Source organism: Oratosquilla oratoria, chromosome 19, assembly GCF_046742065.1.
Source record: "Oratosquilla oratoria isolate Oo_2021 chromosome 19, ASM4674206v1, whole genome shotgun sequence".
In the NCBI taxonomy this organism is placed as follows: Eukaryota; Metazoa; Arthropoda; class Malacostraca; order Stomatopoda; family Squillidae; genus Oratosquilla; species Oratosquilla oratoria.
In genome coordinates this window covers 57,941,930-57,969,108 of record NC_134795.1, presented here as the reverse complement: position 1 = coordinate 57,969,108, position 27,179 = coordinate 57,941,930, and the positions used below count along the sequence as shown (strand labels likewise).

Sequence of the window (27,179 nt, the reverse complement as noted above, 5' to 3'; positions counted from 1 at the left end):
TAACACCTTCATTGATTTGTCGATACATATACCAAAATATCTTTCCCCCTTATAACGTTGCAGTGGTACCGTCCCAGACCGCCAATCCAGCGGTCCGAGAGTTTGATTCCCGCTCAGGGCTGTAATAATATCAGCATTGCTGCACTGTGAGCCGGCATTTCAACTCTGGTGGGCAAGGAGTTGGGTGTGTGTGTTGGGGTACAGCGTTATTTATAGATCGAGTAATATATAAACTCTGAGCTCTCATCCAGGAGGGTAATAGCTGTCGATCACGAGTCGAGCACGTGATACAAGACCGTGATAAATCACCCGCCTCCACAATAGGCCCCAACAGGCGAAGCTGGTTAACCACCACAGCTTCGTTTATATGGCGACCCCCCTCCTCCACTCGAAAAGTGAATGGAGTAACAGACAAGAACATCCCATGAGGTAGCGCCATTTCCTCAACCAGTTACATCCCTTCCCAATGACCTTTATATTTTGTACTCTATCTACCTTGCTCGACAGTTATTCGTCTTATATCCAAAGCCTCTTTCATCCCGCCCATCCACCTCTTTCTTGGTCTCCTCAAGTATACTCCTTTCTCCTCTGCTTTCCTTTTTTTTTTGGCAATATTTTTTTCGTCCCTTCTTTCCATATATCCAAACTATCTTAGTTTACTTTGATCAGTCCTATTTGCCAGCTCTCTTTCCCCCTCATTCTGTCCATACTCGTAACACTCACTACACTTATCAAACACTTAAGCCCTGTTCACACTAGCTGTTTGAACCGCGCGGAAACCGCACCGTTGTGTATGAACCCCTCCATGGACTTACATTGCAATTGAACCGTCGCGGTTGAAGTCGTTAGTGTGAACAGGGCCATGACCTCAAACACAAACATCTAATCCGTTGTCTCTGGTCTCTCTTGCAAAAGACCCGCGGCCTCCCGGAAACCGGCATGTCTCTCAAACACACTTAGACAACTCCTTCCTTCCTCCAAATTTTCAAGTCTGCCCTGTGGAGTGATGTGAGCACAATTACTTCCTCTTATAATCTTTTCTTCATTCATCCCCAAATATCTATTCCTGGTACCATTTTCATTCCTCTAGACATTTACTTAGTTCCCTTACAACATAATTTAAATTCACCTCCACTCATCCATTCCCTGTTACATTTGACTCCAGATATTCAAAGCTCTCTACTTGCCCCTTTAACCTCACTTTTAACCTACCACCACCATCACCCTTTGTATGTCCCATCACCACTTGTCTACATTTAAATTCATCTTTCTCCTGTCTCACACCTTCCTAAGCTTCACCACCAACTAATTCAGTCCAGAAATAGATTCAATTTGGAAGTGGGTAGAAACAACTTCGCCAGCCGTGTAGTTAATGAATGGAATAAACTTCCTGCAGAGGCAGTGCAATGTAGTTCAGTTCGAAGCTTTAAGAATCATTTAGATAAACACCTAAGCAAGATGCTGTAATGATTATCATTTATTTCATATTATTTATTTTTGTTTTGTTATCATTTGTCTGTTTGATTCTCATTTATTATTAGTTATATGTCAATTTATCATTATTTACTATTTACCTGTTTGTTTATTATTTAACTATACCTATGCATTTATTTATGTATTTTATTTGTTATTTACATTATTATGGTTTTTATTTTTATTTCTTTATCATTATGATTTTTTTTTTCGCATCCGATCTAGATATAGACCAAAAGGTCTCCTGTCAGCATGCTCCGCCTTTGTAATTCTCTGACCCAGCCACATTGTCATCTGCAAACAACAACTGGCTCACCTACTTACCTACACTCTCCGGAAACATATTCATAATCATATCACTCACCGCTCCATTAACACACTGAAAGACAACACACTGCTACATGCCAGACCCCCTGATATCCACCCTTCTGAATCCTCTCTCCCACGTAAGGACAGAGTCCACTTGGCCAGACTGCGATGCGGTCACCACCCAGCACTTCTAAGCTACCAGAAGAGGCTGGACGACCGTGTTGTGAACAGCTGCCCAGGATGTAACACTTCACCCCATACCATACAACACATAATGGAAGACTGCATTATACACAATCATGCACGCAAACAACACAACATACACTCTATAAAGGATTTGTGGGAAAACCCAGTTTCGGCTGTGGCCTTCCTTGAGGAGACGGGACTGCTCGGACAGACAGTCTAGGGAACGACAACAACAACAACAACCACCCTCTCGTTCACCAACTCCAACCCTCTGCCCAGCACCCTCATGTCTACCTCCCTCACCACTCCATCTATATACTCATTGAACAACCATGGTGACATCACACAATGCTGGTACAGCCTCAGATTCACTCTCTCCATACTGACCCTGGTGCAACCTCTACCACTCATGTAAAAAATTAAAGACAAGAATTACTCTCAACACTTCCCCGTTTCCTATACATCCGCATCACATTCCACAATGCCTTTTGGTCAACCCTGTCGTATACCTTCTCAAAGCACATGAAAGCCCAGAAGACATCCTTATCCTTTGCCGAAAATTTCTTGCACATCTGTCTTAAAAGGAAAATAATATCAAACAAATGAATAAAAATAAACAAATAAATATAATAATGTACACCCTCCTAAACCCAAACTGTTCTTCCCCAGTTACTCACTCTGTTCTCCTTATCCTCTCATTACCCACCCATACACCCAGTAATGTGCACAGCCATTGCAAGGGGCAGGTGCTTTGAGCTGGAAATTGGGCACTTCATTTTTTTGTATTATTCGTATTTGGCAACTATCAAGTAAGGGTGCAACACCATTTTCCACATTATAATTTCTGAATAGTGAGAAAATGGAAAAAGCCTGTGAAAAATGATTTTTCATTCATTTTCATATATTTTTGTGAAGGGCACTTTTGGGGCACAGGGCAAAGGGCAGGTGCTCAGGCACCCCCCCCCCCCCAACTGCATGGGCCTGCATACACCTTATCAACTGCATGCATTTAACTGACTTATTCCTCTAAAACTACATCACTCATAATTGTCCCTTTTTCCTTTGTATAGTAAAACTATACATGCACTTATCTAGTCCACTTGTACACTTTCTTCTTTCAGATACACATTAAAAACCTCACCATCCATTCCACAATAACTACTCCCATACATTTTGCATGGTAATCATCTAATCCAGATGCCTTACTAGGGCCTCACATGGGGGGGGGAGGGGAATTGCATATACCCAAGGTTGGCAATTCTAGCTTGGACTTGCCGCCCATAAGGCGGGAAAAGGTCAAAGAAGCCCTGAATATTATACCGTAATCGACAAATCTTGCGTTAGAATCAACAAAATATGAAATATTTTCCTTTATCCTTTCCGCAATAGGGACATTAAATACAAAACTTAGAATCTGTTTAATTATTTTTCAAGCCAATAATTAAAATAGGCAGTAAGGGATAGTAGAGATGGGAACTTTGCTCCGGGGCAGCATCACTAAGAACTTTCCCCTGGGGCGTCATTTAGGCATGTAAGGGCTCTGTGCATATTATCTCTTTCATTGAAGTTTGTATATCCTCTTTTCCTAGTGTCTTATTGTTCTCCTTTCCCATCAGTCAGTCTCCTTCCATCTCCCCCTGCCACATTCAAAGCCTTCCAAACTTTCTCTACCTCATCAACGCCCCAGAAATATTCTAACCTTCCCTTTACTGCCGTCATTTCCATCAGCATCTGTTCATCTACACATATCACCTTCTCTCCCTCTAATTTTTCTCTTCTTACTTTTTTTTCACTTACTTCTGAAATCTCTTATATCATTTTTCAAAATTCTTCATCAGACACCTACCCTCCTTAAATTTACTCTCCTCTTGGCCTCCCTAACCTGGAATTTTGCTTCAATCCACTTTATTCTGTACCTCTTATATGCCTATCCATTTCTTTGCAAATAATCTTCATGTTTGCTTCTTTTCTGCCACCACTGCCTTCACCTCTTTCCCATCTTTCACTGCCTCTCCTTCTCTTCCCTCCTTTCCTCACCCATATTTTGTTCATGTACACTTTAGCATTTCCTCTTTAAAACTTACCCATTTTTCCTAAACTCCTGTTTCTCCTTTATCCTTCACTATATTCCATATCACTCTCAACTTTGGTATAATTTTCTCTTCTTTCAATTTGCACACCTTTAGCACCTTTCTGCCTCTCCCCTTTTTCTTTCTCCTCCACTCTCAATATCCTCCCCACCAGATAATGATCTGACAATCCACTGCCTACTCCCATGAACTCATTTACACCCAGAACTCTTCAAATCTTCCTTTTGGGCACTACTGCATAGTCCCACCCCATGCAGCTGGCCCATTCCTACTTATCCTTACCCTTCTTCTTAAATTGTGTTTACTACAATTTCATTCTGACCCGGGCAGTGGACAGGAGACAGAGATGACCCTTCGCCCATGAGGAGCTAAGATAAGGAAATAAAAGTGGTGGACAGGAGTCAAATGGGTGTGTGACTTTCACTTGGCTACCTCCAATATAAAGAAGTCCTTGGTATATAATTTAATTTTCAGTAAGAATTCCTAATATCTGCTCTCCACTATAATTCCTACCTTCCATCTATCAAATCCTGTCCTAATGTACCATTAAGATCCCCTAACACCATTACATGTGCATTTCTCCCAAAACGACACACTTATTGAAAAAAATTCAAAATGCTTTCCTTTCCTCACTACCAGGGCCATATGGAATAACAAATTATCACATCTTCCATCCCAATCTCATCACCACAACATTCTTAAACCTTTCACCACAACAACAGTGCTACTCCTTACACCACTCACCCTCTCCACCATACTCCCAAATTACAAATTTCCTTTTCCTTTCTGTTTTGTTTCACTCAGCACCAACACATCCATCTTTTATCTCACAAACATATTCCCACTTCCATTTTTATCTTCTGTACCACATTCACACGCATTCAGTGATCCAGTTACTAGGATTATAGGCTGGAGACCTCCTCCCAAATCCTTGACTTTTCTTAGGCAGGAGTCGAAATGACAGGGAAAGTGACACCCATTATGGATGAGGTTGAAATATACAGGCCATATCTTGTTTGTTTGCAATTGCTATTGGGATTTATATGGATGCAACCTGAATTTGGTCTTGAGTGCGTCTTAGCTTTGGGCCAACTTGCAGAAACTCTTTGTTGTCTACATAAATATAATTTCCTGTTTTATTACATTTTTCTTCCCAACCAAATAGTTATTACCTGCAAAGTGTACACAAGAGGAAGGTTTGTATTATAGTTACACAAACTGTTCAGACTTTTGATAATTTATTGCAAAAAATATCACGCATCTAAAATTTAGTTTGAATTCAGCAGCACAATTTCAGTGTTCATTCCATACAAGAAATCTTTGGCAATATTCACTCAAATCCTTTCTTAAGTACACTGGTTAACACACTGGGAATAAAGAATCTAATTAATTCTCACAGATCTTAGAATGTAGCCTAATCAGTGTAATACACTGGTGAAATTCACATCTTTCATGCAGTTCTTAAGACCTCACTTCTATTTATCATATTCGTCTTTGCATTTTGTGTTTCAGTCAGTTAAACAAGTGAAACTCTTGTGTTTGGAACAAAGTCTCATGTAAATGATACAAATAAAATTTCAATCTATTAATGCCCGGTGGTCACTTGACTGATACGATTCTGAATGTTCCCAAACATTTTCACTCAGAAGGTAGGCCACCCTGTTGAATGAGAGGCAGGCTGACAGGACTAAATGTGTTTGAGATGACGTGTTTAAGAAGTATGGCTGGGATTTGGAGAGTAAATAGTGATAAATTAGGTGGTGAGGTGGAGACTTGAGGGTGGAAATGGAGCTGGCAAACAGGGTTGATCAAAGACTACTGGGATGGATTGGTCATAAGGAAAGAATGAAGACTAGCAATAGTGTAGAAAAGGTGGATGGTGTGAACCTGAGGGGAAGACTGAGAAGATGGATGAGTTAAGGAGAATGTCTGTTGAGCATGGAAGGGAGCAGTCAAGGGATTGGTATGAGTGGAGCGTGATTGTAAACAGATGATAAATTGTCGCAGCCAGAAGGGATTTCTCCTTGTCTTCTCAAATTGCTCATCAGTGGATAAGGGGGGAGGTTTGCTATGTAAGAAACTGTGAGGGTAAACTGGCTTTGGGAATTTGGCCCTGCTGTGGAGGTCATTGGTTGCTGTATTACTTCTCACCCAGGCAATGGGCAGGGGAGAGAGGTAACCCACCATCCACAAGGAACTACGATAAAAGGAAAATAAAAATGGGCATGGAATAGGTGATGGGAGGGTTCATGCCTTGCCTGGCTACCTCCCTTGTAAGGAGGAAGAAGTCTTTTGGTATATAAATGTACTATCTCCTGAGGAGCTAAAATGAGAGGGAGGAAAGGGTGGTGGATGGGAGTGGAATAGGTGGGAGTGGGTACTTGCCTTTTGACTTGACTACCTCCCTTATAAGGGGGAAGTCCTTGATATATAGACAGATAGGTGTACTACCTCAAGTAATTTAAAATATTTTATGAACTATCCCATTCAACAGCAGAATGTCTGCTCAACTGAATTAAATGATCTGATATCAGCCTGAATATTTGTGAAGAAGCTGCAGGGCATGAAGGTGTAATAATTTGGAAAGTAAAAGCTATACACATATCTCGTTATTATTTTCTTTTCAGTTTCAGCTCCTGTTGTACGTGTTTCCCCATCCACGGCGATGCACGTCCTTCCATTCATCTTTACTCCGCTGATACGCCAGTGTTTCCTCATCATCTCTCTCTTCCTTGGCTTCCTTTTCTGCATTCTCCTTCTCGATACATGCTTTGTCGTACTCTGTTCCTGCATTGGCCCGGTCCAATAATGACATTGATTTTTTGCATTTTTTGTTGTTTGGGTCCGGGAATCTGAAATGTTGATTACAAATATAATATACTCACTGTCAGAATGTCAAACACATGAAAAGATGCATGAGTGACAGTGACAGGCGCATGATGTGACAGAGCCTATGAAAATAACTTTTTCTATCCGAGGGATGAACCAGTAGTGTTACTAGAAAAGTGATGAGGTGCAACCTTTGAATGGTTTAACAAATGAGGAGTACTGTATCTGATGTCACTAATAACCAGCACCTCTAGCTTTGAAAACAATATTTTGCTAAAAAGGTGGAGTCAAAGAGATAGTAAAGGAGACAATTACAGAAAGTAAGAGAAAGGGGGAATAATAGTATGCATTAAAAGTAAGCAGCATTTATGAATGGACACAAGTCTACAGTCAAAGAATGCCATGAGACTGATCTATAGTGGTGTCAATATGTCCTAGGAGTGAAATGGACATTTGAAAAGAGTAAGGATTGGTGGATTAAAAGTGTAATGAGAAATAGACATTTGGGAATGGATGCTAAGAGGAGATTGTATGAAGGAGTGATTGTGCCGACAGCACTGTATGGGGCAGAAACATGGAGCATAAGAGAGGAGTTTGAATGTGTTTGAAATGAAGTGTCTGAGAAGCATGATAGGGGTTACTAGACTGGATAAAGTGAGAAATGAGGAGGTGAGGATGATAATGAGGGTGGAAAGGGAGTTGGGAGATAGGGTGGATGAAAGAGTATTGGGATGGCTTGGACACATGGAAAGAATGAGTGAGGAAAGACTAGTAAAAGAGGTGTGGAAGGAGTGAACATGAGGGGGCAACCTAGGATGATATGGATGGATGGGGTAAAAGGGGCTTTGGGGAAGAGGGTAATGTCTGGGAAGGACGGGAGAGGACAGAAGATAGGGGTGAATGGAAAATGGTTGTATATGGATGATGTTGTGATCCATGAGGTGGAATGGGTGGGGGATGGGGGTGAGGGAGTATGTGTGAGAAAAATTTGACGCAGCCCGAAGGGATTTCTCCCTGTCTTCTCCTTTTCTGCATGAGGGGCAGAGAGGGGGGGTCGCCGATTTGATGAAGCGGCCTTGCTGTGGATGTGCTGTGTCTTGCGACACTGCTTCTGACCCAGGGCAGTGGACAAGATGCAGGGATGACCCGTCATCCAGGAGGTGCCAAGATAAGAGGGAGGGAAGAGGGTGGAGGGGAGTGGAGTGTGGTAGGGATGGAATGGGTGGGAGTGGTTTTTATGCCTTTGTTTTTTTGGCTACCTCCCTTACAAGGGGGAAAAAGCCTTTGGTATATGTATGTATGTAACTATTACTATGAGGGGTCGCTGATTAAATGAAGCATCCTTGCTGTGGATGTGTTGTGTCTTGCTGCATTGCTTATGACCCAAGGCAATGGGCAAGATGCAAGGATGACCCATCATACAGAAGGAGCCAAGAAAAGAGGGAGGGAGGGAGGGAGGGGGTGAATGGGAGTGGAGTGGGTGGGGATGAAATGGTTGGGGGTGGAATTATGCCTTTTGACTCTGACTACCTCCTCCCTTGTACATGCATACATATACCAAAGGCTTTTTCCCCCTTACAAGGGAGGTAGCCAAAAAACAAAGGCATAAAATCCACTCCCGCTCATTCCATCCCCCCTTCCTCCCTCTTATCTTGGCTCCTCCAGGATTTAAAATGGGCAAATTTAGATTTAACTATCTCGGTATGATGACGCCTACGTAGGCATCATGGGGCACGAGTGGGTACACGAGTATGCCGGCGTCAGCATCTTGATTATATATATTTTTTTGTAGTTCTACACGAGTTACTCCCAGATTCTGTGAACTGGTTAGATCACATTTTCTGTGTTTATTATCACTCAGACCCAAACCTGATAATAAACACAGAAAATGTGATCAAACCAGTTCACAGAATCAGGAGGTGCCGAGCTGGGAGGGAGGGAGGAGGGGAGTTGAATGTATGGGAAATGGAATGGGTGGGAGTGGTTTCTATGCCTTTTTCTTTTTTGGCTACCCTCCATGTAGGGGTAAAAAGCCTTTGGTATATTTATGTATGTATTATCACTCAAAGTAAAAGAGAACAAGTAATAGAGCAATAACTTTATATTTTATAATGTGAGTAGTGTGATGCAAAGTACATATGGCAGTCGATACTGCACATGAGAATTTGAGTCATACTGAAGTGGTTAAGAAGGAAATAACCAAGAACTGGTTTACCAACAGTGGTTAACAAATGAAATGGACTTAGTAATCTTGTAGTAAGCACTGAAACTATTGATAGTTTCAAGAGAAGGTTAGATAACTTTATCGATGGGAATAATAGGTGGTAAAGGACATGGAACTGCCTAGTGTAAGCCTTATGGTCTCCTGCAGTCTCCTCCATTCTTATGTAAAGTTCTGAATTATCCACAAATAACATACGATTCACTTCCCATGCCTTATTCCCACCCAATAATGTCGAACCTTTGTCCAATATTTTGTGTTTACCTCCCTTACCATCCTATCCATATACACACTGAAAAGCCATGTTGACATCACACATCCCTGGCACAGCTCAACATACATTCTCTTCATGAACCTTACACATCATAAAACTTTTTTTTTAGCGTCTTTGACACTTTCTCAAAACCTTATCTCTGTAACTCACTCCACACAGCTTCTCTGTCAACTCTTATCACATACTTTCAAGTCTGTAAAAGCACAAAAAAATCCTTATTTTTTCTAAATATTTCTCACATATGTCTTACCACAACAAATATTTGATCTACAAACTCTTTTGCTCTCACATTACGCTTCCACAACACCATTTCCCCTCTTTATCCTCTAAAGCAACACATGTTCTTCAGTACGCAGATGCTCCTTAACAACTAAACAATATTGTCTAGCACAGGCTCAAACAAATCTATAAGGTGTAAAGCCAGTCATAACTAAGACAGTCTCAACTATTTCAGATAATGTAACCCCTATAATGAAGAAAAATGATGATATGATGATATGGTTTAACATCACAAACTCCCCCCTATCGGAAGGCTAGGACGGTGCCCCTCACGGAGGACTTTGTAGCGTGGAATTTAATGAGCCATGACCTTGGTTCAACTTCGGCGGTGGTAGGACTTGAACCGCCATCCCCTCGACCTTCGCCGCAAGTAACGACGCACTAACCTGCTCAGCATTAAACAAAACAGAATCTATGAAGTATGTAAATATGTGAAAGGAGCTATAAATTAAACTGTTTAAGAGACTAAAAGACTACTCACATTCCTTCTCTGACCCGCTGCTCATAAAACTCTTCAACAGAGAGGACGGGTAAACTCGGGTACCCAGCACCAAACACCTTCTTTTGAACCTCGTCTCGAGTGATAAGTATGGGCCTGAAATGGTGAAAGTTACATTTGTAAAAACATAACTGTAATACAGTGACACTCAAATAAATACAAAATAATCTAGTTTTCCTTCCATAAAATGAGAATATAAAGCTAATTTAAGGTTTCTCTATATGATGGCTGAATGTATGACAGCTGGGGTCTGTTATTGGGCTGATTCTGCATTGATACTATTTTCATGTAAGGTATGGTGTACCTCTGTGTGGCAACACCAATATAATGGATAAAGGACAAAACCCTAAGGACAAAGCACCCCCAGAGGAACTCCCAATCAACCAGAAAACCTCCATTCAAAAGGCTTCTTCCCCAATTGTTACAAATAAATCAATCAATCCATTAATTGATAATGTCAACCAATCTGTTATCCCAGATCTCTCTTCTTGGAGATCTATGGGCTTGTGGAATCCTGCCACAGTCACCAGGATGCCCCTCGGGTCACTCAAGGAAATGATTTTGCAGTAGCGTTTGATGTGTGTGAGTGTATTGCAATGTAACATAACGTGTTTTGTGACAGCTATTGATATGACAAAACCTGGTCTACACGAGTTACTACCATCCATTTCATTAAATGTTATTTCACATATTTTGATCACAGTATTGGACTTTCTGGTAATCATGGTATCAAACTTACTGGAATGACTTTTTTGTTTTGTTTTGTGCATTTGCAGATGTGATTCCTGCCTCCTTGGCTTTGGACATGAGCTCCAGCATACTTAGTTCCATTTCCAAGCTCTCCAGTTCCTCTAAGCTAGTGATAATAAACAAAAACACATATAACTAAATTATCAACTGCAATTATCAACCAGAAGTTTTGCTTTATACATATATATATATATATATATATATATATATATACATACATATACCAAGGCTTTTTCTCCCTTACAAGGGAGGTAGCCAAAAAGAAAAAGGCATAAAACCATTCCCACCCATTCCATCCCTAAATACACTCCACCCTCCCTATTATCTTAGCACCTCCTGGATGACGGGTCATCCCTGCACCTTGTCCAGCCTTGGGTGAATGTGTGTGTGTGCATATATATATATATATATCAAAGTGGAATGGGTGGAAATGATATGGGTGACAGGGTATAGGCCTTATGACTTTAGCTACCTCCCTGGAAAAGGGGAAAGAAAGCCCTTGGTATATAGATAGATAGAAAGGCCTTTTCCCTCAAAAGAGAATCACCAAATCAAAGCACACACCCATGTTATACGAGGCACCCAGAAACAGATGGGCATCCCTGCCAGTTTTATTGGTTTCAAGTTAAGCACAGACTGTGAAAGGTACAAGCCTCCTCAATATATATCCATGATCAACTCCAAACCAGTAAAAGCAGTGGGGATACCTGTTTCTGGACTCCTCATTTAAGAAAACCATTCCACAACCCTTCTTGTCTCAGGACCATAGGGATGAAGGGTCAAACAAAGGCAATACAGTATTCCTCTTCCACAGGAGGGCCCAACAGCGCTTCATAATATGAAACATCACCTCTAGCTACTTCATCCATTCACTCCTAAACTCACGACCTCACTTCTACATAGTGGGAAGTTAGAAACCGCTGGTAGAGCAAAGCCCTATCAGTTGTGGCAAGCCACTTTTTTTTTAAAGCTGATGCTGGTTCCCTTCCCCACCTGACCAGGGCTGTCAAGAACCAACATGACACATTATACACAATCATGCACGCAAACAACACAACATACACTCTATAAAGGATTTGTGGGAAAACCCAGTTTCGGCTGTAGCATTCCTTGGGGAGACGGGACTGCTCGGACAGACAGTCTAGGGAACGACAACAACAACAACAACCAACATGTCAAAGCCCACAGCAGGTCAACAGGAACTGAACTCATGACCACTGCTCATGAGTTCAACACAGTATCTACTAAGCTTCCATGCAACCCATATCATTCACCCCTATCTTTTGCATTCTTTCTTTTCCGTTTGACCCATCAAACATATATCCAAAACCTCTGTCCATCCATCCATTCTTGGTCTTCCCTTCAAGCTCACTCCATCCGCTTATGCTTTCCACACTTTCTTTGGTATTCTTTGATCTACCCTGCCCAAGAGCTCCCATCTCAATGCTGTACTCTGCCTCAACTCCACACTACACATTCTATCAGTTCTTGGTGATAGTTACAAAGAAGGGGAGGAACTTTAAAAGCTCATTGAAGTGTTCAACATGCGATGATCCTGTTACGAACATACTCTCTTCACATACAAACCTGTCATAAATGAACTTTTTTATCAGGGTAATATAGAAGTCTCTTGCTACTTCTTCATCATGGCTTGGGGCCTCCAATGCTTTCTTCATTTCTATAAGTCTTTCACTAATTGCTTTTCTTTCTCTATACCTCTGAATTTTTTCTTCCCGTTGTCTTGTCATTCTCTGCAAATCCTGAAATACAAGAAGAAACAACATCAAACATTGATTAGAATACCTGCAACTCTCGTTAAGAATTTTTTCTCCCTGTCCACATCTTTGGCACTTCTAACAGAGTAGTATGAAGAGCCTTTCTACTGACTAGTACATATATAATACTGGCCACCCAAATCTACGACTTATATGTTACTGGCCCTTTATATGTACTTAGTATTAATTTGTCAAACTTAAATTCCTTTCGAATATATTTTTATCAGATCAATTTTGCAGACAGATATTTGTATTGACTACATCAACCCAAAGCTTATAAACAAATGATTGCAGAAAACAAAATATATTACAATACAGTTTTTTTAGTCCAAATTCCAAAATTTGAGGGCAATCCAGAGATGGTCAAAAGAAAGGATAATCTATTTAAGTACAAAAAGGCTTCTTGCCTATCATATGGAAGTAGGCTACCAAGGCATGCACCTACCCCTTCCCATTCCACTCTCATCAATTACCTACTTGCTTCTCTTCTAAAAATAATAATAATATATATATATATATATATATATATATATATATATATATATATATATATATATACAATAGATAAATAAATCATTATTCTCTAAAACCCTAGACTTCACTTTTAATTCCTACAAGTCCTTCAGTCCACACACCATGGACCTAACAACGAGTATCTATAAGTATCTTGGTCTGGGTTTATTCTTGACTAGTTTTAAACTGAACTTCACAGAACATTCCTATATGATGCACAAATAAAATCCATTCAACAACCCCTTTCCCATGACAAAAATTTAGGTATCTAGTTGTGCCATTACCTCCGGTGTTGGCATGCCAGCCTTGGGTGGTTTAGACTCTTTCCCTTCCTTCTTGGGAGGAGGTACAACCTGAGTTATTCCATACTGATGACATCGATTGATGAAATCATGATAATACACTTCTGCTGTTTTCAGGAGTTCTTCTCTTCTTTCTATGTCAACTTGTTTTAATGTTAAGGAACCTAAGAGCACTGGTAGCAAGAGAAACTTGACGGATGAGGTCGGAACTTCCTCAATCATTTCATTTGTGCTGAAGACTCCAAGCTGAGACACCATAACAGTCGCTTCTTCTAATCCTTTGATTGTTTTGGTCACTTTTCCCTGGGGAGAAAAAAAAATACCGGTAAATTCCAGAATCATGTAAATAAGGATATTTAACATAACACTTACTCTGCCCAATAGCTCATAACCTAACAACCATTCCATAGAAAAAAAGTCTCTCAAATGCAAAAAAAAAGTAAGGACAAAGAATGTTTGAAAGTGCTTAACCCCTTCCGTATGATGATGCTTACGTAGGCATCACGAGGCATGAGCGGGTATATGAGGATGCTAGCATTGACGTCTTAATTATATTTTATATTTGTAGTAAGTGACCCTCAAATTCTGTGAACTGGCCTGATCACATTTTCTGTGGTTACTGATATTCAGAGTGGAAGAAAACAAGTAATACAACTATAACTTTATATTCTATAATGCAAGTATTGTGGTGCATCATCGAATTGTCATACATCAGGCAGCTGATGTGGTCTGTGAGAATCTGACTTGTACTGAAAAGGTTAAGACCTGAAATTCAATAAAGAAAAGTAGTTTGTCATAACAGAGCAATGTTTTCCATAACAAAAGGCCAGAATTCACTTTATTTAATTTTGTTATCTTGACAACTAAGGCCTTAGGTTATATTAGATTAGGTTTTGTTGAATGTTAGTTAAGATTTTCAAAGGTTTAGTGAAAGGCTTTAGTGAAAAAATTACCAGAAACCACCATGAACCATAATGATAGTAATACTTATTAAACATGACAGTAGGAATATCTGTATTATTTTAAATGTGCACACCTATGTGGTATAGCATTAGAAAATGAAATATTAATTTTGTAAATTAAAATACATGAACATAATATGCGATTTTCTTGGTAGAAATAAAAAACAAAAAACCATAGTACAAGCAAATTTACTAACGAACGAAGCCACTAAGATACGGTACAGACACCATGCCAGTCCAGTCACTATCAGACGATGGCTTTCACATTGTGGACCGGGTGTTCTCCAACTCCAGGTGACATTAATAAGCGCTGTTACAAAGACAATAGGGCTTCCTTGGACTTTATGAGAGAACACGGGGTTCTGCCGTCATCTGTTAATTGCCCGAGGTACAATAATAATCAGGCCATCAACATCTGTGATGACGACAATGACCAGGATGATCTTTAGAATTTGAGGTACCGAATTACTAAATATAGGTTAGGTTAGAATAGAGTAATTCATCATCCTTTCATTTCTTTGACCTCAGCATCTATCAAAACAAACATGATGTATCATTCAGCCACCACGACTTCATTCGGTAATTAATATGTTTTAGCAACTTTTTTGTTATTGATTTCTGCCAAGAAAATTGCATATTACATTGATCTATATTTACAAAATTAATAATTATTTGTCTATTGCTATATCGCGTAGGTGTGCACAACTAAAAATTTACTGGAATATCTTTACATTAACTTAGTACTTACACAGGGAACATAAAACATAGGGAACATAAAACACACAAGTAAAATTATAAATGCATGCAAATGTGGATATTTAACATGAAACTTCCACTGTCTAATAGCTCCTGATCTAATATAATCTATCACAACTATTCCATACAAAAATTAATCTTTCAAATGCAAAAATGATAGTATAAATGTCTGATTGACACAAGAATAGAACCAAACTATGAATTACATTGTATTTTCCAGGCACATAAGTATTATGGTATACCTTAGATTTAATAGTATAATATTATATAAATACCAAGTATCCAAGTAAGTATATGTGATTGTGACATGTCACATGAGAAAATAATAAAAAATTAAGTTAAAATTCCCCAACCAGTTGAATTACAATATTACCCAAATCATACAATGCATGCCCAGACCACGTCTTGAATAGATTCATGATTGAAAATTCAAATGACAATCCTTGCAATATGACTCATTTCATATATCAATATTTCTAACCATAAACAAAAGCCAAACTACAAATGAATGATGCAATGTGAATGTCTCTGTACCGTCATGCAAGATAAATTACCCCCACTATTATCATCAAAGATACTGTTTGCATTACAACACAATCATTATCACTGGTGAAATACTCTCTGAATTATTGATGTTTGGATGTGTCAAAATGAAAATCATTGCTGTTCTGGGCCTCGAGATCTTAAAAACTAAAATAAATGTTGCAACGATTTGTTGATGTTTATGTTATATTCGTAAAAATACCTGAAACTCTTCCGAGTTTGTTGGTAGGTCTGAATTTTCGATTTCACCATGATCTTTGAGGTATTGGTCAAATACTTTTGAGAGTGTCGGGTACTCCTCTACCTCTGTTGAAGCCATATTTGTTATGACTATGAATATGTTCGAGAGTTAAAAAGACTAGTTCTGAAATTATTTTATCCGAGTTAGGAGTAAATATTTTTTATATATTAATTATTTTCATAAGATAATAATTATATATAAAAGTATGTATCGTGCTGCATTATAGGTGTATTTGAATTTTCGTCCATATTTTTAACAGTAACAAAGTCCAAGCCAAAACAAAAAGGAAACGAACATATTATTATTAGTATAAAGATCGCTCAATAGATGTCGTCTTATGCAATACTTCATGTCGTCTGACAAAATAAACATGGAAGTGTAATATTGTATATAAACAATGTAAACTTAGATTAGTGAAATTACATTTCAGTTGTAGAAGTAGACGGGTTAGTTAAGTGATTAACTATATGGTGGAAATTACCAGGGAATATTATTAATGTTTTCTATGTGGAAAAGAAAAGTTCAATTATCAATAGAATGGAAACATTCAGACGAATTCCTTTTCAACACCTTTGGATCAAACATACGATGCTTGGTATATTTTTATACTATTCAAACGGCTCCTATTATTTCTGTCTAACATTGTCTGTAGTCAGGAGACACGAGGGGGGAAACTTGCATTTGTACCGCTATATAAAGAACAAAATGAGATAGCGGCTGGATGATTTAGCCAAACAATAATTTTCAGCAAGTGCAAACCTATATCAAAATAAAATTTCATGGTACGGTAGGAATAGTATAGTCCCATGATCATGATGTAGTGCTTTTTAAGAAATGACAACAGTGTTCTTGAGTATATAGTATATGTTGCAGTTGTATATAATTTCATTTGTGTAACACATTTTACAGTATGATGGATTTGTAAAAGTACACAGTTTTCTGGTTAATTGAAAGTAGTCTACGAAACTAGATTTTACGTGAAAATAACAGGTAGATTATATTTATTTGTTGTTTTGTTACCCCTTGAGAAAAATGTTGTGGACGTTAACTTCAATCTTTGCTCGAACGGGACAAGAAAGTGAAAATATGGGTTTGCGATGGAAAAAATAAAATATCATAATCATTATAACCACATAAAATATATAAAGAACAAAGCAAATTTAATTATAACTTCTCTGTGTATATAATCATAATTATCATATAGAATACCAAAGCCTTCATCATAATCATAAATGTGAAATCTGGGATCATCTTTCTTTTCTATTTTCTTTGTTTACATTACACAAGACAAACTTGTCAAAATCCATTGGGTAAATCAAATTTCATTTTCCTTAATAGCCACTAGTTCCTCTGAAATTTATATGACGATTTTCTGAAAACATATCCATTGCATACAGCTGAAATGCATTGGTCGATTTCTTATATTATTGTTATTCCTAATTTTTGTTTTCTTTAAATAGTAGTGCGCTACGAAAGAAAACGAAATTTGTTAATTTATTGGAAATCTGAATTAATATTTCCTTTAAGATGTATAATTATTACCAACTCTGCTTACCCTCTAGAAATTCCGTCTCTCGGCCCTGCATAATATCTACTTGAGTTATGTTATATATTTTCTGTTTCAAATGCCACAAAAAATATATTTGGTGAAGAAACATTTGATTTGTCAATTTGTCAGTTATGATTTTTTATACATTAGATAACACTGGTGAATGTATCAATAGACTTTATTTTTTAATATATTTTATTAGCATCAATTACAATTTCCTCGTTTGTAAAATACAAATTACCTATAAAACAGTCACGAAGACTTTTAAAGTCATAATGATAATTGAAAATAACAATCAAACACAACTTTTAGATACTTTAGAATATATACAATTCTCTAACAAAAAAAAAAAGCCAGAAAAGTGAGTTGGATGGACGTGGGAGAGGTCCATCTCCATCTTTATTACTCACCCTTTGACTATACATTTATTTCCCATTTTCTTTGATCCACACACGTTTTCTTTTATGACTTTCTTCGCCCCATTTAAGGGTAAAATTCAGTAGAGGCAAATTTATCTTAGTGTTAAACACTATATTTACTTTTATAGATTCAAGATGATGTCTAACAAATTTAAAATTTACATGTCAACATTATTATTATTTCCATATAATAACAACGATAAAAAATAATAATGATCTCTTAATTAATTTTGTACATATTTGGCGGTCGCGCCTCTTCAGAAGTCGGGCATGAAATCTCCACAGGTCGGAAAACCTGGAGGTGTTGGTGGAATGTCTTCCTCGGTGCCCACGTGGAGGACCATGCTCATGCCCATTTCGGTGTGCAGCAAGAGGTGGCAGTGCATGAACCACCAGCCTGACGAAGAAATTGGTATGCATGACAAGTATGTCGCTTGAGTCACCTTCACATCAGGCAAAAAAATCGTCGATTTTTTCCGTGTGTGTGTGTGTGTGTGTGTGTGTGTGTGTGTGTGTGTGTGTGTGTGTGTGTGTGTGTGTGTGTGTGTGTGTGTGTGTATGTGTGTGTGTGTGTGTTGGTACGTGTGTGCGTGTGTGGTGTGGTGTGTGTGTGTGTGTGTGTGTGTGTGTGTGTGTTTGTACGTGTGTGCGTGTGTGGTGGTGGTGTGTGTGTGTGTGTGTGTGTGTGTGTGTGTGTGTGTGTGTGTGTGTGTGTGTGTGTGTGTGTGTGTGTGTGTGTGTGTGTGTGTGTGTGTGTGTGTGTGTGTGTGTGTGTGTGTGTGTGTGTTTACCTAGTTGTATCTTACGGGATGGAGAGCTACGCTCGTAGTGTCCCACCTTTGTATCTCGTGTATAATTTTTGCACACACTATTACTTCGTGTGTGTGTGTGTGCGCGCGCGCGCGTGTGTGTGTGTGTGTGTGTGTGTGTGTGTATGTGTCTACACGTGTGTGTATGTGGTGTGTATGTGTATGTGTGTGTGTATGTGTCTGCACGTGTGTGTATGTGTGTGTATGTGGTGTGTGTATGTGTATATGTGTGTGTATGTGTGTGTATGTGTGTATATGTGTGTGTATGTGTGTGTGTGTGTGTATGTGTGTGTGTGTATGTGCATATTTCCATATAATCATATGTATACACATATCTGAGTACCAAGACAAGAGTTAAAAAAAATATCGCATAGTATATAATAAACAAAATAATACAATTTGTATCCGTAATTTTATTTTATTTTATCTATTTATTTATATATTGATTTGTTTATTTCTCTATCCATTCATTCTTTATTTTTAGCTATTTGTTTGTTTGTTTGTTTTGTGTATATTTATCTAGTCATTTATTAGTTCTTTTTTTAATCTTTTTATTTTTATTTTTCAAACAGGCATCTTCTTTTGATATCGTCAACTTACAATTATCGTACGCATTAAACTAAAAAAACAATAAAGAAAAAAATGAATACAACTTCACAAAAGATATAATGTTAACAATAATTCTCCGCCTTCACAAAAAATAAAAACAAAAAATTAAACAAAATAAAATAAATAAATAAATTCCTGTAGTGTTCAAAAATGAACGCAGCCGAACTTACCCGGGTTGTCGGCCGTGAAACGGATCACGGTGTATCCCCCATCGGGTATGGATACCGTATCCTTGAGAACCGGGTTATCCAGTTTCCGGTGGATTAATCCAGCCTTATCCATGGCCTTGATTTGATCCAAGGAGATGAACCTAATAAAAGAAAAATAAATAAATAAAAACAAAATAGAGACCGTAAATAGACAAACAAATAAATAAATTACTAAGTAAAAATAGAAATATATAAAAAGAATATGTCCGTTAATAAAGGTATACAAATAAAAAATTAATACATACACAGAGATAGAATAAGAATAACGAATAAGTGAATGAATGAAGTAGAAAATACAAAAAATATATAGATGTATATTTATGAATGTACATATGTCTGTGTGCATATTTTATCTACGGCTCCCTGTCATTTGTAAAGGCAAACCCTCTAAAATATTCCCCACAGTTGAATGAGAGGGAGGGTGGGGGGATTGTGTATGAGAAATACGAAGACTTACCATCCCATTTTCTTTTGCGCGACAACGTAGAAATTGTAGCCATGGAGATGGAATGGATGGTTGGCCAGATTGGCGTAGCCGATGTCCACGAGGACAAATTCCACGGTCTCGCCGAGGCCGACCTCAATGTAATGCGTGCAACGACAGTGGTCCGACACGCACGAATCATTCTGGATCAAAAACAAATAATAAAAGGGGGTGTAGGCATCATTCGTAATATTCCCGTTCGGATAGTGCGGGGGTGAGGTATTGGGTTTAGTCGAATTACTCTTTTTTTTCAATAAGAATATTCAGAATTCCTGAAATTCAGGTATCTTCAATAAGGAAAAATATGGAAATAGATACACCAAACATATAAACAACCCAATAAGCAAATCCAAATATACAAGAAAAAGTTTTGTAGATAAACAGATAGACGACGAACGAGGATTGCTTTGGATGTGTGCTTACGCTGGGTTGTCCTAGAGGGCAGAGGTAGCTCTTGGCATCCTCAAACTGCGTTAGGAGGGGCGAGTGAGGGTTCTTCATACTAACGGCGTTGATCTGGGGCGTGGGCATCTCTTTCCAAAAGCTCACTGAAAAAAAATAGTCACTTTCACACGAGGAAAAAAATCGTCGACTTTTTCCGTCGGCATGATACCTTGGTGTCGAAGGGATTTTTTTTTTTTTTTTTTTTTTTTTTTGTGGTGGGAAGGTGCTCTTAGGTGTTAAACATATACTGTGACTGGGTATACCTGTTTGACATTTGGAGTTAATAAATGGCAACAGAAAACAGTGGTAGATCATTTTAAATATATTCTATGCATGTATACATTTGTGCATGTATGTGTGTATGTATGCATGGATGCTTTATGCGTACACAGAGAAATTTTGGACTACGTACTGTCATTGTATGAATAATATTCCTCGTGGTGGAAGTAATCGTTATTGATATTCTTGATGTTGAAAGAAAGGTAGAATTTTTTGTCAACTTCTTTTTCCAAAGCTCGATCCTTGACGGCGTTGTGTTCCAGATTCTCCAGTTCCAAAAGTCCAATCTCAGTGTCTGCTTTATCATCGTGGTTCATAGGGTTGATGTACTGAAACGTTATTATCCCGTAGAAAATATTGTAAATTAATGGTAGACTATCGTGTGTTGCTTTGATCAGAGATAGACCGTCTCATTGTATTTATATTTTTTGTCATGGTACATTTGTTTTCATGTAGGTATGAAAGGCCATGATTATCAACTGTGCATTAGTCACTTTATCGCCTCCCATGTCCAAACTTAATTACTTGAATATAGACATGTATCCTCAATACATTATCTGTCTTGTTTCACCTTCCCTATTTCACTCTCTTTTACTTGTAACCAAGTAACCAAGCTCTTTTCAATATCCCAATGTTTATTTTTGCACACAACTCTAAATGACATATATTTTTAGTTTTAATTTCTTGTCGCCCTATACTAGGACTGCACTATTTAAGAAGAAACTTAATCAGCATTCTCTTGCTACTCATAACTCTTTTCCCTCATTCTTATTCCTTTCTACAACTCCCATAAGCGACTCAAGTGAGTTCGTTTGAGTATAAACGACTTCGGTTACAATCTTTTATTTTTCGAATCTCCAAATGTGAAATCACCTTTGCGTCATATATTGAGAAGCATAAAACGAACTAGGTGAAGTTAAACTTATACGAATATTAGATACATTCTTGAATTGTCCTAAGAGAAGTCTAGAATACTGTAAAAGAAGTCGTCTTCCAGCTTTCCGAATTCAGAACATTTGACGAGAATCTTGAATGAGTGACGGCAGCTTTAGAGGGGGTCTAACGGTTCGTCGAGCGCGGTTCGACAGACACGTGTTTAAAGTGATGTGTGAACGTGTGAACGGGGTATTTGGGGTTTAACCAAAGTGTTCGACAACCAAATACCCCGTTCACACGTTCACACATCACTTGAAACACGTGTCTGTCGAACCTCGTTCGACGAGCCGTTAGACCGTGAAACCCCCAACAACAACATAACCCAACCCTGTGTCAGACTCCATCCTCCATATTTTTCTTTCTACACATTCTCATTGGTGTCAATGTTTCCTAATAAATAATGTTTACAACCCTACAACTTCCTTTCTAGAATATAAAATCATCAAAGTCTTCCTTTTGCCTATATCTTAAAATGTGGTTTCCAAGACGTTTCGAGCCAGTTTCTCTTGAATTACCTAACCTGCTGTAAATCATCTCATGACTATACGTTTCAGCAACATATAATCATCAATATGTAAAAGAGGAAACTAATTCATATTCCCTGACAGGAAACGTTTTTGAGAATTTTTGGCCAAAATCTTTAAGAAATGTATCCTTTTTAATGACGTTAAAGAGGACATGAGGTCAGATGACTTACGATTCCAGGAGGCGGTGGGTTGACATATTCGAGCGTCGTATTTGGAAGCTCGTCAGGTGCTCCTTTGTACCTCAGGATAGCGCCTTGGTATACCTTGAACCACCTAAGGACAAAGAAACAAAGGCTCCAAGTCAGATCGATCTGCGCCAAGGTGGGTTGGGGGTGGAAGGGGAAAACATCTTTTGATGGAATGAAGTTCCACGTAAGAGTGTAAAGATGGCGGTACTACTTCGTTTGAGTAGAGACGAATTCGGTTACAATATTCTAGATTTCCGTAACAACATCTCAGCAATGTGTCTAACGTTCGTATTCTAGGTTTAACCTCTCTTAGTTCGTCTTTCAGCTTCTCACTGTATGACGCAAGAGTAGTTTGACTTTTGGAAATATGAAAAAACCGTAACCGAAATCGTTTCTGCTCAAACGAAGTAGCAAAAAGCAAGTAGCATGCTAGTGAGAAATGCCTTGTGTGCCACCACATTAAGACCCTGTTCACACTAGCGGTTAGAACCGCGCCAAAACCGCGACGGTACCACATAGTCAAGGAAAAACCGCGCGGTTGTGAGTGAACGCAAGATCGAGAGAATACAAGGTCTACTCAACAGCTATCCAGTATTTAGGTCGTTTGCGCATTGACGTCACTAGAAGTGCTTGGCCCAAAGACTATATAGGAAAGACGGGAAAGCTCACGGAGAGCCGCATCGTCCACATACATTTTACTGTGCGGCTCTCTCACTAGATGGCGTTTACGTCAATCACCAGTTTTAACTGCATCGTCTGTTTCTTTATTAAATATGTCAAAGATAAACCACAAGAACATTTTTCCAAAATGAAACCCCCATTTTAACGGTTGCAGAACATGAAATAGGTAAGTCTCCCAGAAACTCTGTGGTGCCTGTACGTTTTCTCTTTTACCTAACATTTTCACTTACGTTTTCACCATTTTCTCTGTGGGCTCCCCTTCAGATGACGTCACAACATGCGCGCGAGCAGACCTTATATTCTCTCGATCTTGATTGAACGCATCTATTGATTTACACTATAATTGAACCGCCACGGTTAAAACCACTAGTGTGAACAGGGCCTATAGGTCATGTGCAACAATCAACGGGGTTGGGGGTTCGAACTCGGCTGATAAGAACCACCTGGCGATAGTCTGGACAAATACGTAAAGGATTAACGGCAATAAAATGGGCTAAGGCCCAATATGTAATTTGATACACAGTTTATAATCTTGTAAAGCACGACCAAGCGAAAAAGTTAAATATAATTTGATTGAGAATTTCAGTACGAACGAGACCTTCTACATTTATTCCTGTTAACTTCATGCACGGCAGAAAAAGACTACAGGTAGATTTTGCTGGGTGTTATCATTATTGGCCTAAAACATCTAATGACGGGCGACTCACGCATTATATTTAGGTAAACGCGCTGGTAGATTAAATTGAGATTATCGATCTCGTACTTCACAGCTCGAAAAAAAACAACCCCATTCAAAAACAAAGAATTAGGGCTCTAGACAATCGTTTGGCGATCGTCATTGAGCCAAGAACGATAATCGTTGAGCGATAATTACACCGAGCATAATGTACCTTAAGAAGTTAAAATAGTTGATGAGATTAGATAAGTTGTTTATGAGAGTAAATCAAGCTTCCACATGCGTGCTCATTGTACATTAACGTCGGGTGGGTAACTGAACATGATCCTTACTCACCAGCAGTCGATCAATCCGGTGAACGTCATCCAGTAGTTTCCAATCGGTTGGTCGGCCTCTACGATGATGTCCCAACGCTCTCCCGAACTGACGACGATAGAGTCCCCGAAGACTGGGTTGAAGGAGATGCTATCGGTGGCGATGGCGGTGAAGCGATGTTTGTCTATCGTCAGGAGGAAGGGACAAGTGTTCCCGTTGACCAGACGCAAACGGTACCGTTTGCCAGCCTCCATCTCGACCACTTCGAAGGGAACCTCCAGGTACGTCGTGTTCTCCCTCTGCATGAGGAAGGTCGCGTGAGGAACATAAGGACAGACTACCGGAGGAGACTGCATGAGACTATAAGGCTACCTACATTAGGCAGTTCCATGTCTATTACAACCTTTTTTTTGTCTTGGTGTTTCACCTGCGTATTTTTCCTTTCAATTTCACCTCACAATTCCTCCCAAAGCCTTACAGTTTCACCTTATATTTATCCTGGCAACTTTGCCTAGCGATTTATTATAAGTAACAAATTCATTTGATTTGGCCTAGAAATTACTTTGTAATTTAGGCTAGCGATTTATTATAAGTTACAAATTTACTCAATTTGGTCTAGAAATTACTTTGCAATTTAAACTAATGATTTCTTGTAAGTAACAAATTCACTCGATGAGGCCTAGAAATTACCTTGTACTTTAGACTAATGATCCATTCATTATTATATATATATTTTTGCATCCGACCTAGTTATGGACCAAAAGGTCTCCTATCGACATGCTCCTTTGTAATCATTTGTAATCCTTTGTAATTTGATTTCTCTTCTGTTTATTCATGTAGTTATCTATTACCTATGCAACTATCTATTCATCGACTGCCTATTCATCAACTATCTACTTATTTACTTATCAATTCATCATTTATCATCCCTATTTCTATTCATTTACATATCAGTTTATCATCTATTATCCATATCACTATCTATTTATTTACTTACTAATTCATCAAATTATTCATTTGTGTATTTTGTTTTCCTTCATTTCTCTATTCATTTACTTATCAATTCATCTATCATTTATCTATTATTCATCTATTATTCACCTCCTCACTCACTTCTCTATTATTTCATCTATTATCCATTTAATCATCCATTTTAATCATTGATTTATTAATTCATCAAATCATTCATTCGTGCGTATTACTCGTCGCCCTAGCATTTACTCATTTACTTTATAATTCACCAGCTTATTCATTTGGGGTGTTTTTGCTGGTTGCCATGGTTACCTCGGCCGCATTATTCCTGCCCTTGCCGTTGACGGTCAGGACTCCGGCGAAGTTGTAGTTGTAGGCCTGATGGATCTGGAGGTACCAACTCCTCGTCGTCTCGTGTTTCCACTCACTCACGACCAGCAGATGCTCTGGAAGGTCCTCGTCATACAAATCGACATGGGGATCCTCCGGGTCTCGAACAACGAGTCCTCCGAACAAACCATCCCCGCGTTGCAAACCTAAGGGAGCGCCAAGAACAGAAGAACATAAGAAAGGAGGAGACTCCAATAGACTCCCGAAGGGGCTATCACACTGAGCTATTTTTCCTTCAACCTCCGAAAAATCATCATACCAGAAGGTGCTGAGCAGCTAAAACGATTAATTGATTACTATGGGATTAATTATAGGACTCTATGGTAATTAATCTATTGATTATTATGCTATTAATTCTAGGACTTAATAGTAATTTATTCATTGCTGTGGTATTAATCCGAGGATTCCATAGAAATTAATCAGTTAATTAATCACTATGGTATCAATCCTAGGATTCTATTGTAATTAATTAATGAATCACCTCGCTATTAATCCTAGAATTTCATAATAATTAATGAGTTGATTAACTTGAATTTAATTACTTGATTACCTAAATCCCATTGTAATTACTGAATGAATTACCTTGGTATTAATCCTATATATGATTTCATAGTAATGAATGAGTTGATTACTATGCTATTAACCCCAGGATTTCATAGTAATTAATGAACTGATTACCATGGTATTAATGACTTGATTAATGAATGAGTTGATTACTATGCTATTAACCCCAGGATTTCATAGTAATTAATGAACTGATTACCATGGTATTGATGACTTGACTAATGAATGAGTTGATTACTATGCTATTAACCCCAGGATTTCATAATAATTAATGAACTGATTACCATGGTATTAATGACTTGATTAATGAATGAGTTGATTACTATGCTATTAACCCCAGGATTTCATAGTAATTAATGAACTGATTACCATGGTATTAATGACTTGATTAATGAATGAGTTGATTACTATGCTATTAACCCCAGCATTTCATAGTAATTAATGAACTGATTACCATGGTATTAATGCCTTGATTACCTGAGTGTGAATGCCAAAAGTGGGTGCCAGCTTCCTCGACCACAAAGTTGTACCTAAAAGCGTTGAGGACGGGGCATTGAGTAACCATAGGAACCCCGTCCATGAAGGGCGTCCCGTGCTGTAGGACCCCGTGCCAGTGGATGGTCAGCGAGTCTGAGGACATCTGGTTGAAGACGTCGACTACGACCCGGTCCCCCTTGCACACCTGGAAGGGTGGTGAAAGAGGATGAAAGAAATCAACTGGCGGCAGGTGAGAGTGGTAGAGAGAAACAACTCTTGGCGAAAGAAGGAAAGCTGAACCAAATCATCTGCCGTTAGCCAGAATAAAGTCTAATAAGTGTGTTGGCTCAGCGAAGGGGTTAGATGAGACAGCCCCGGGGATGAATGAAGTATATTTACCGACAGATAGGGCGAAAGTTGAGTGTCCAATAGGAAAGACATTCGCCATAAGTATAGTGAGGTTCTTATAGTCTGTCACACTATAATATAGTGTAAGAATAGAGTGTGCATGTAGTAGAAAGGTTATAGATTGGATCTGTGTGAGTGTGTGTGTTGTCTGAACAAGGAACCATGCCAGGCTGGCATGGGAATATACGTAAGCTTACCACCAACTGTTTCATATGTTGCGATCCCGAGATTTGACTTCGGA

The 27,179-nt window shown here is 38.6% G+C and overlaps 2 protein-coding genes across 2 annotated transcripts in view; both read right to left on the bottom strand.

The window, feature by feature from the left end:
• Nucleotides 1-5,279: 5,279 nt before the first annotated feature.
• Nucleotides 5,280-16,112, bottom strand: LOC143035927 (immunoglobulin-binding protein 1-like). Its single transcript, XM_076203143.1, has 6 exons — nt 15,964-16,112; nt 13,483-13,803; nt 12,498-12,670; nt 10,900-11,016; nt 10,143-10,256; nt 5,280-6,910 (listed from the first exon to the last, which is right to left on the bottom strand). Exons 1-6 carry the CDS (start codon nt 16,078-16,080, stop codon nt 6,688-6,690), a joined length of 1,065 nt encoding a protein of 354 aa, XP_076059258.1. The 5' UTR covers nt 16,081-16,112; the 3' UTR covers nt 5,280-6,687.
• Nucleotides 16,113-17,760: 1,648 nt separating this feature from the next.
• LOC143035925 (uncharacterized) overlaps nt 17,761-27,179 on the bottom strand; it is a 16,234-nt gene continuing 6,815 nt past the window's right edge. Inside the window, exons 4-12 of the mRNA XM_076203140.1 lie at nt 26,531-26,735; nt 25,412-25,635; nt 24,149-24,426; nt 22,438-22,540; nt 20,938-21,133; nt 20,505-20,629; nt 20,055-20,224; nt 19,559-19,698; nt 17,761-18,367 (exon numbers count right to left, since the gene is read on the bottom strand). Coding sequence (XP_076059255.1) covers nt 18,228-18,367; nt 19,559-19,698; nt 20,055-20,224; nt 20,505-20,629; nt 20,938-21,133; nt 22,438-22,540; nt 24,149-24,426; nt 25,412-25,635; nt 26,531-26,735 — 1,581 coding nt within the window. The 3' untranslated portion in view covers nt 17,761-18,227. The remainder of the gene's footprint in view (nt 18,368-19,558; nt 19,699-20,054; nt 20,225-20,504; nt 20,630-20,937; nt 21,134-22,437; nt 22,541-24,148; nt 24,427-25,411; nt 25,636-26,530; nt 26,736-27,179) is intronic.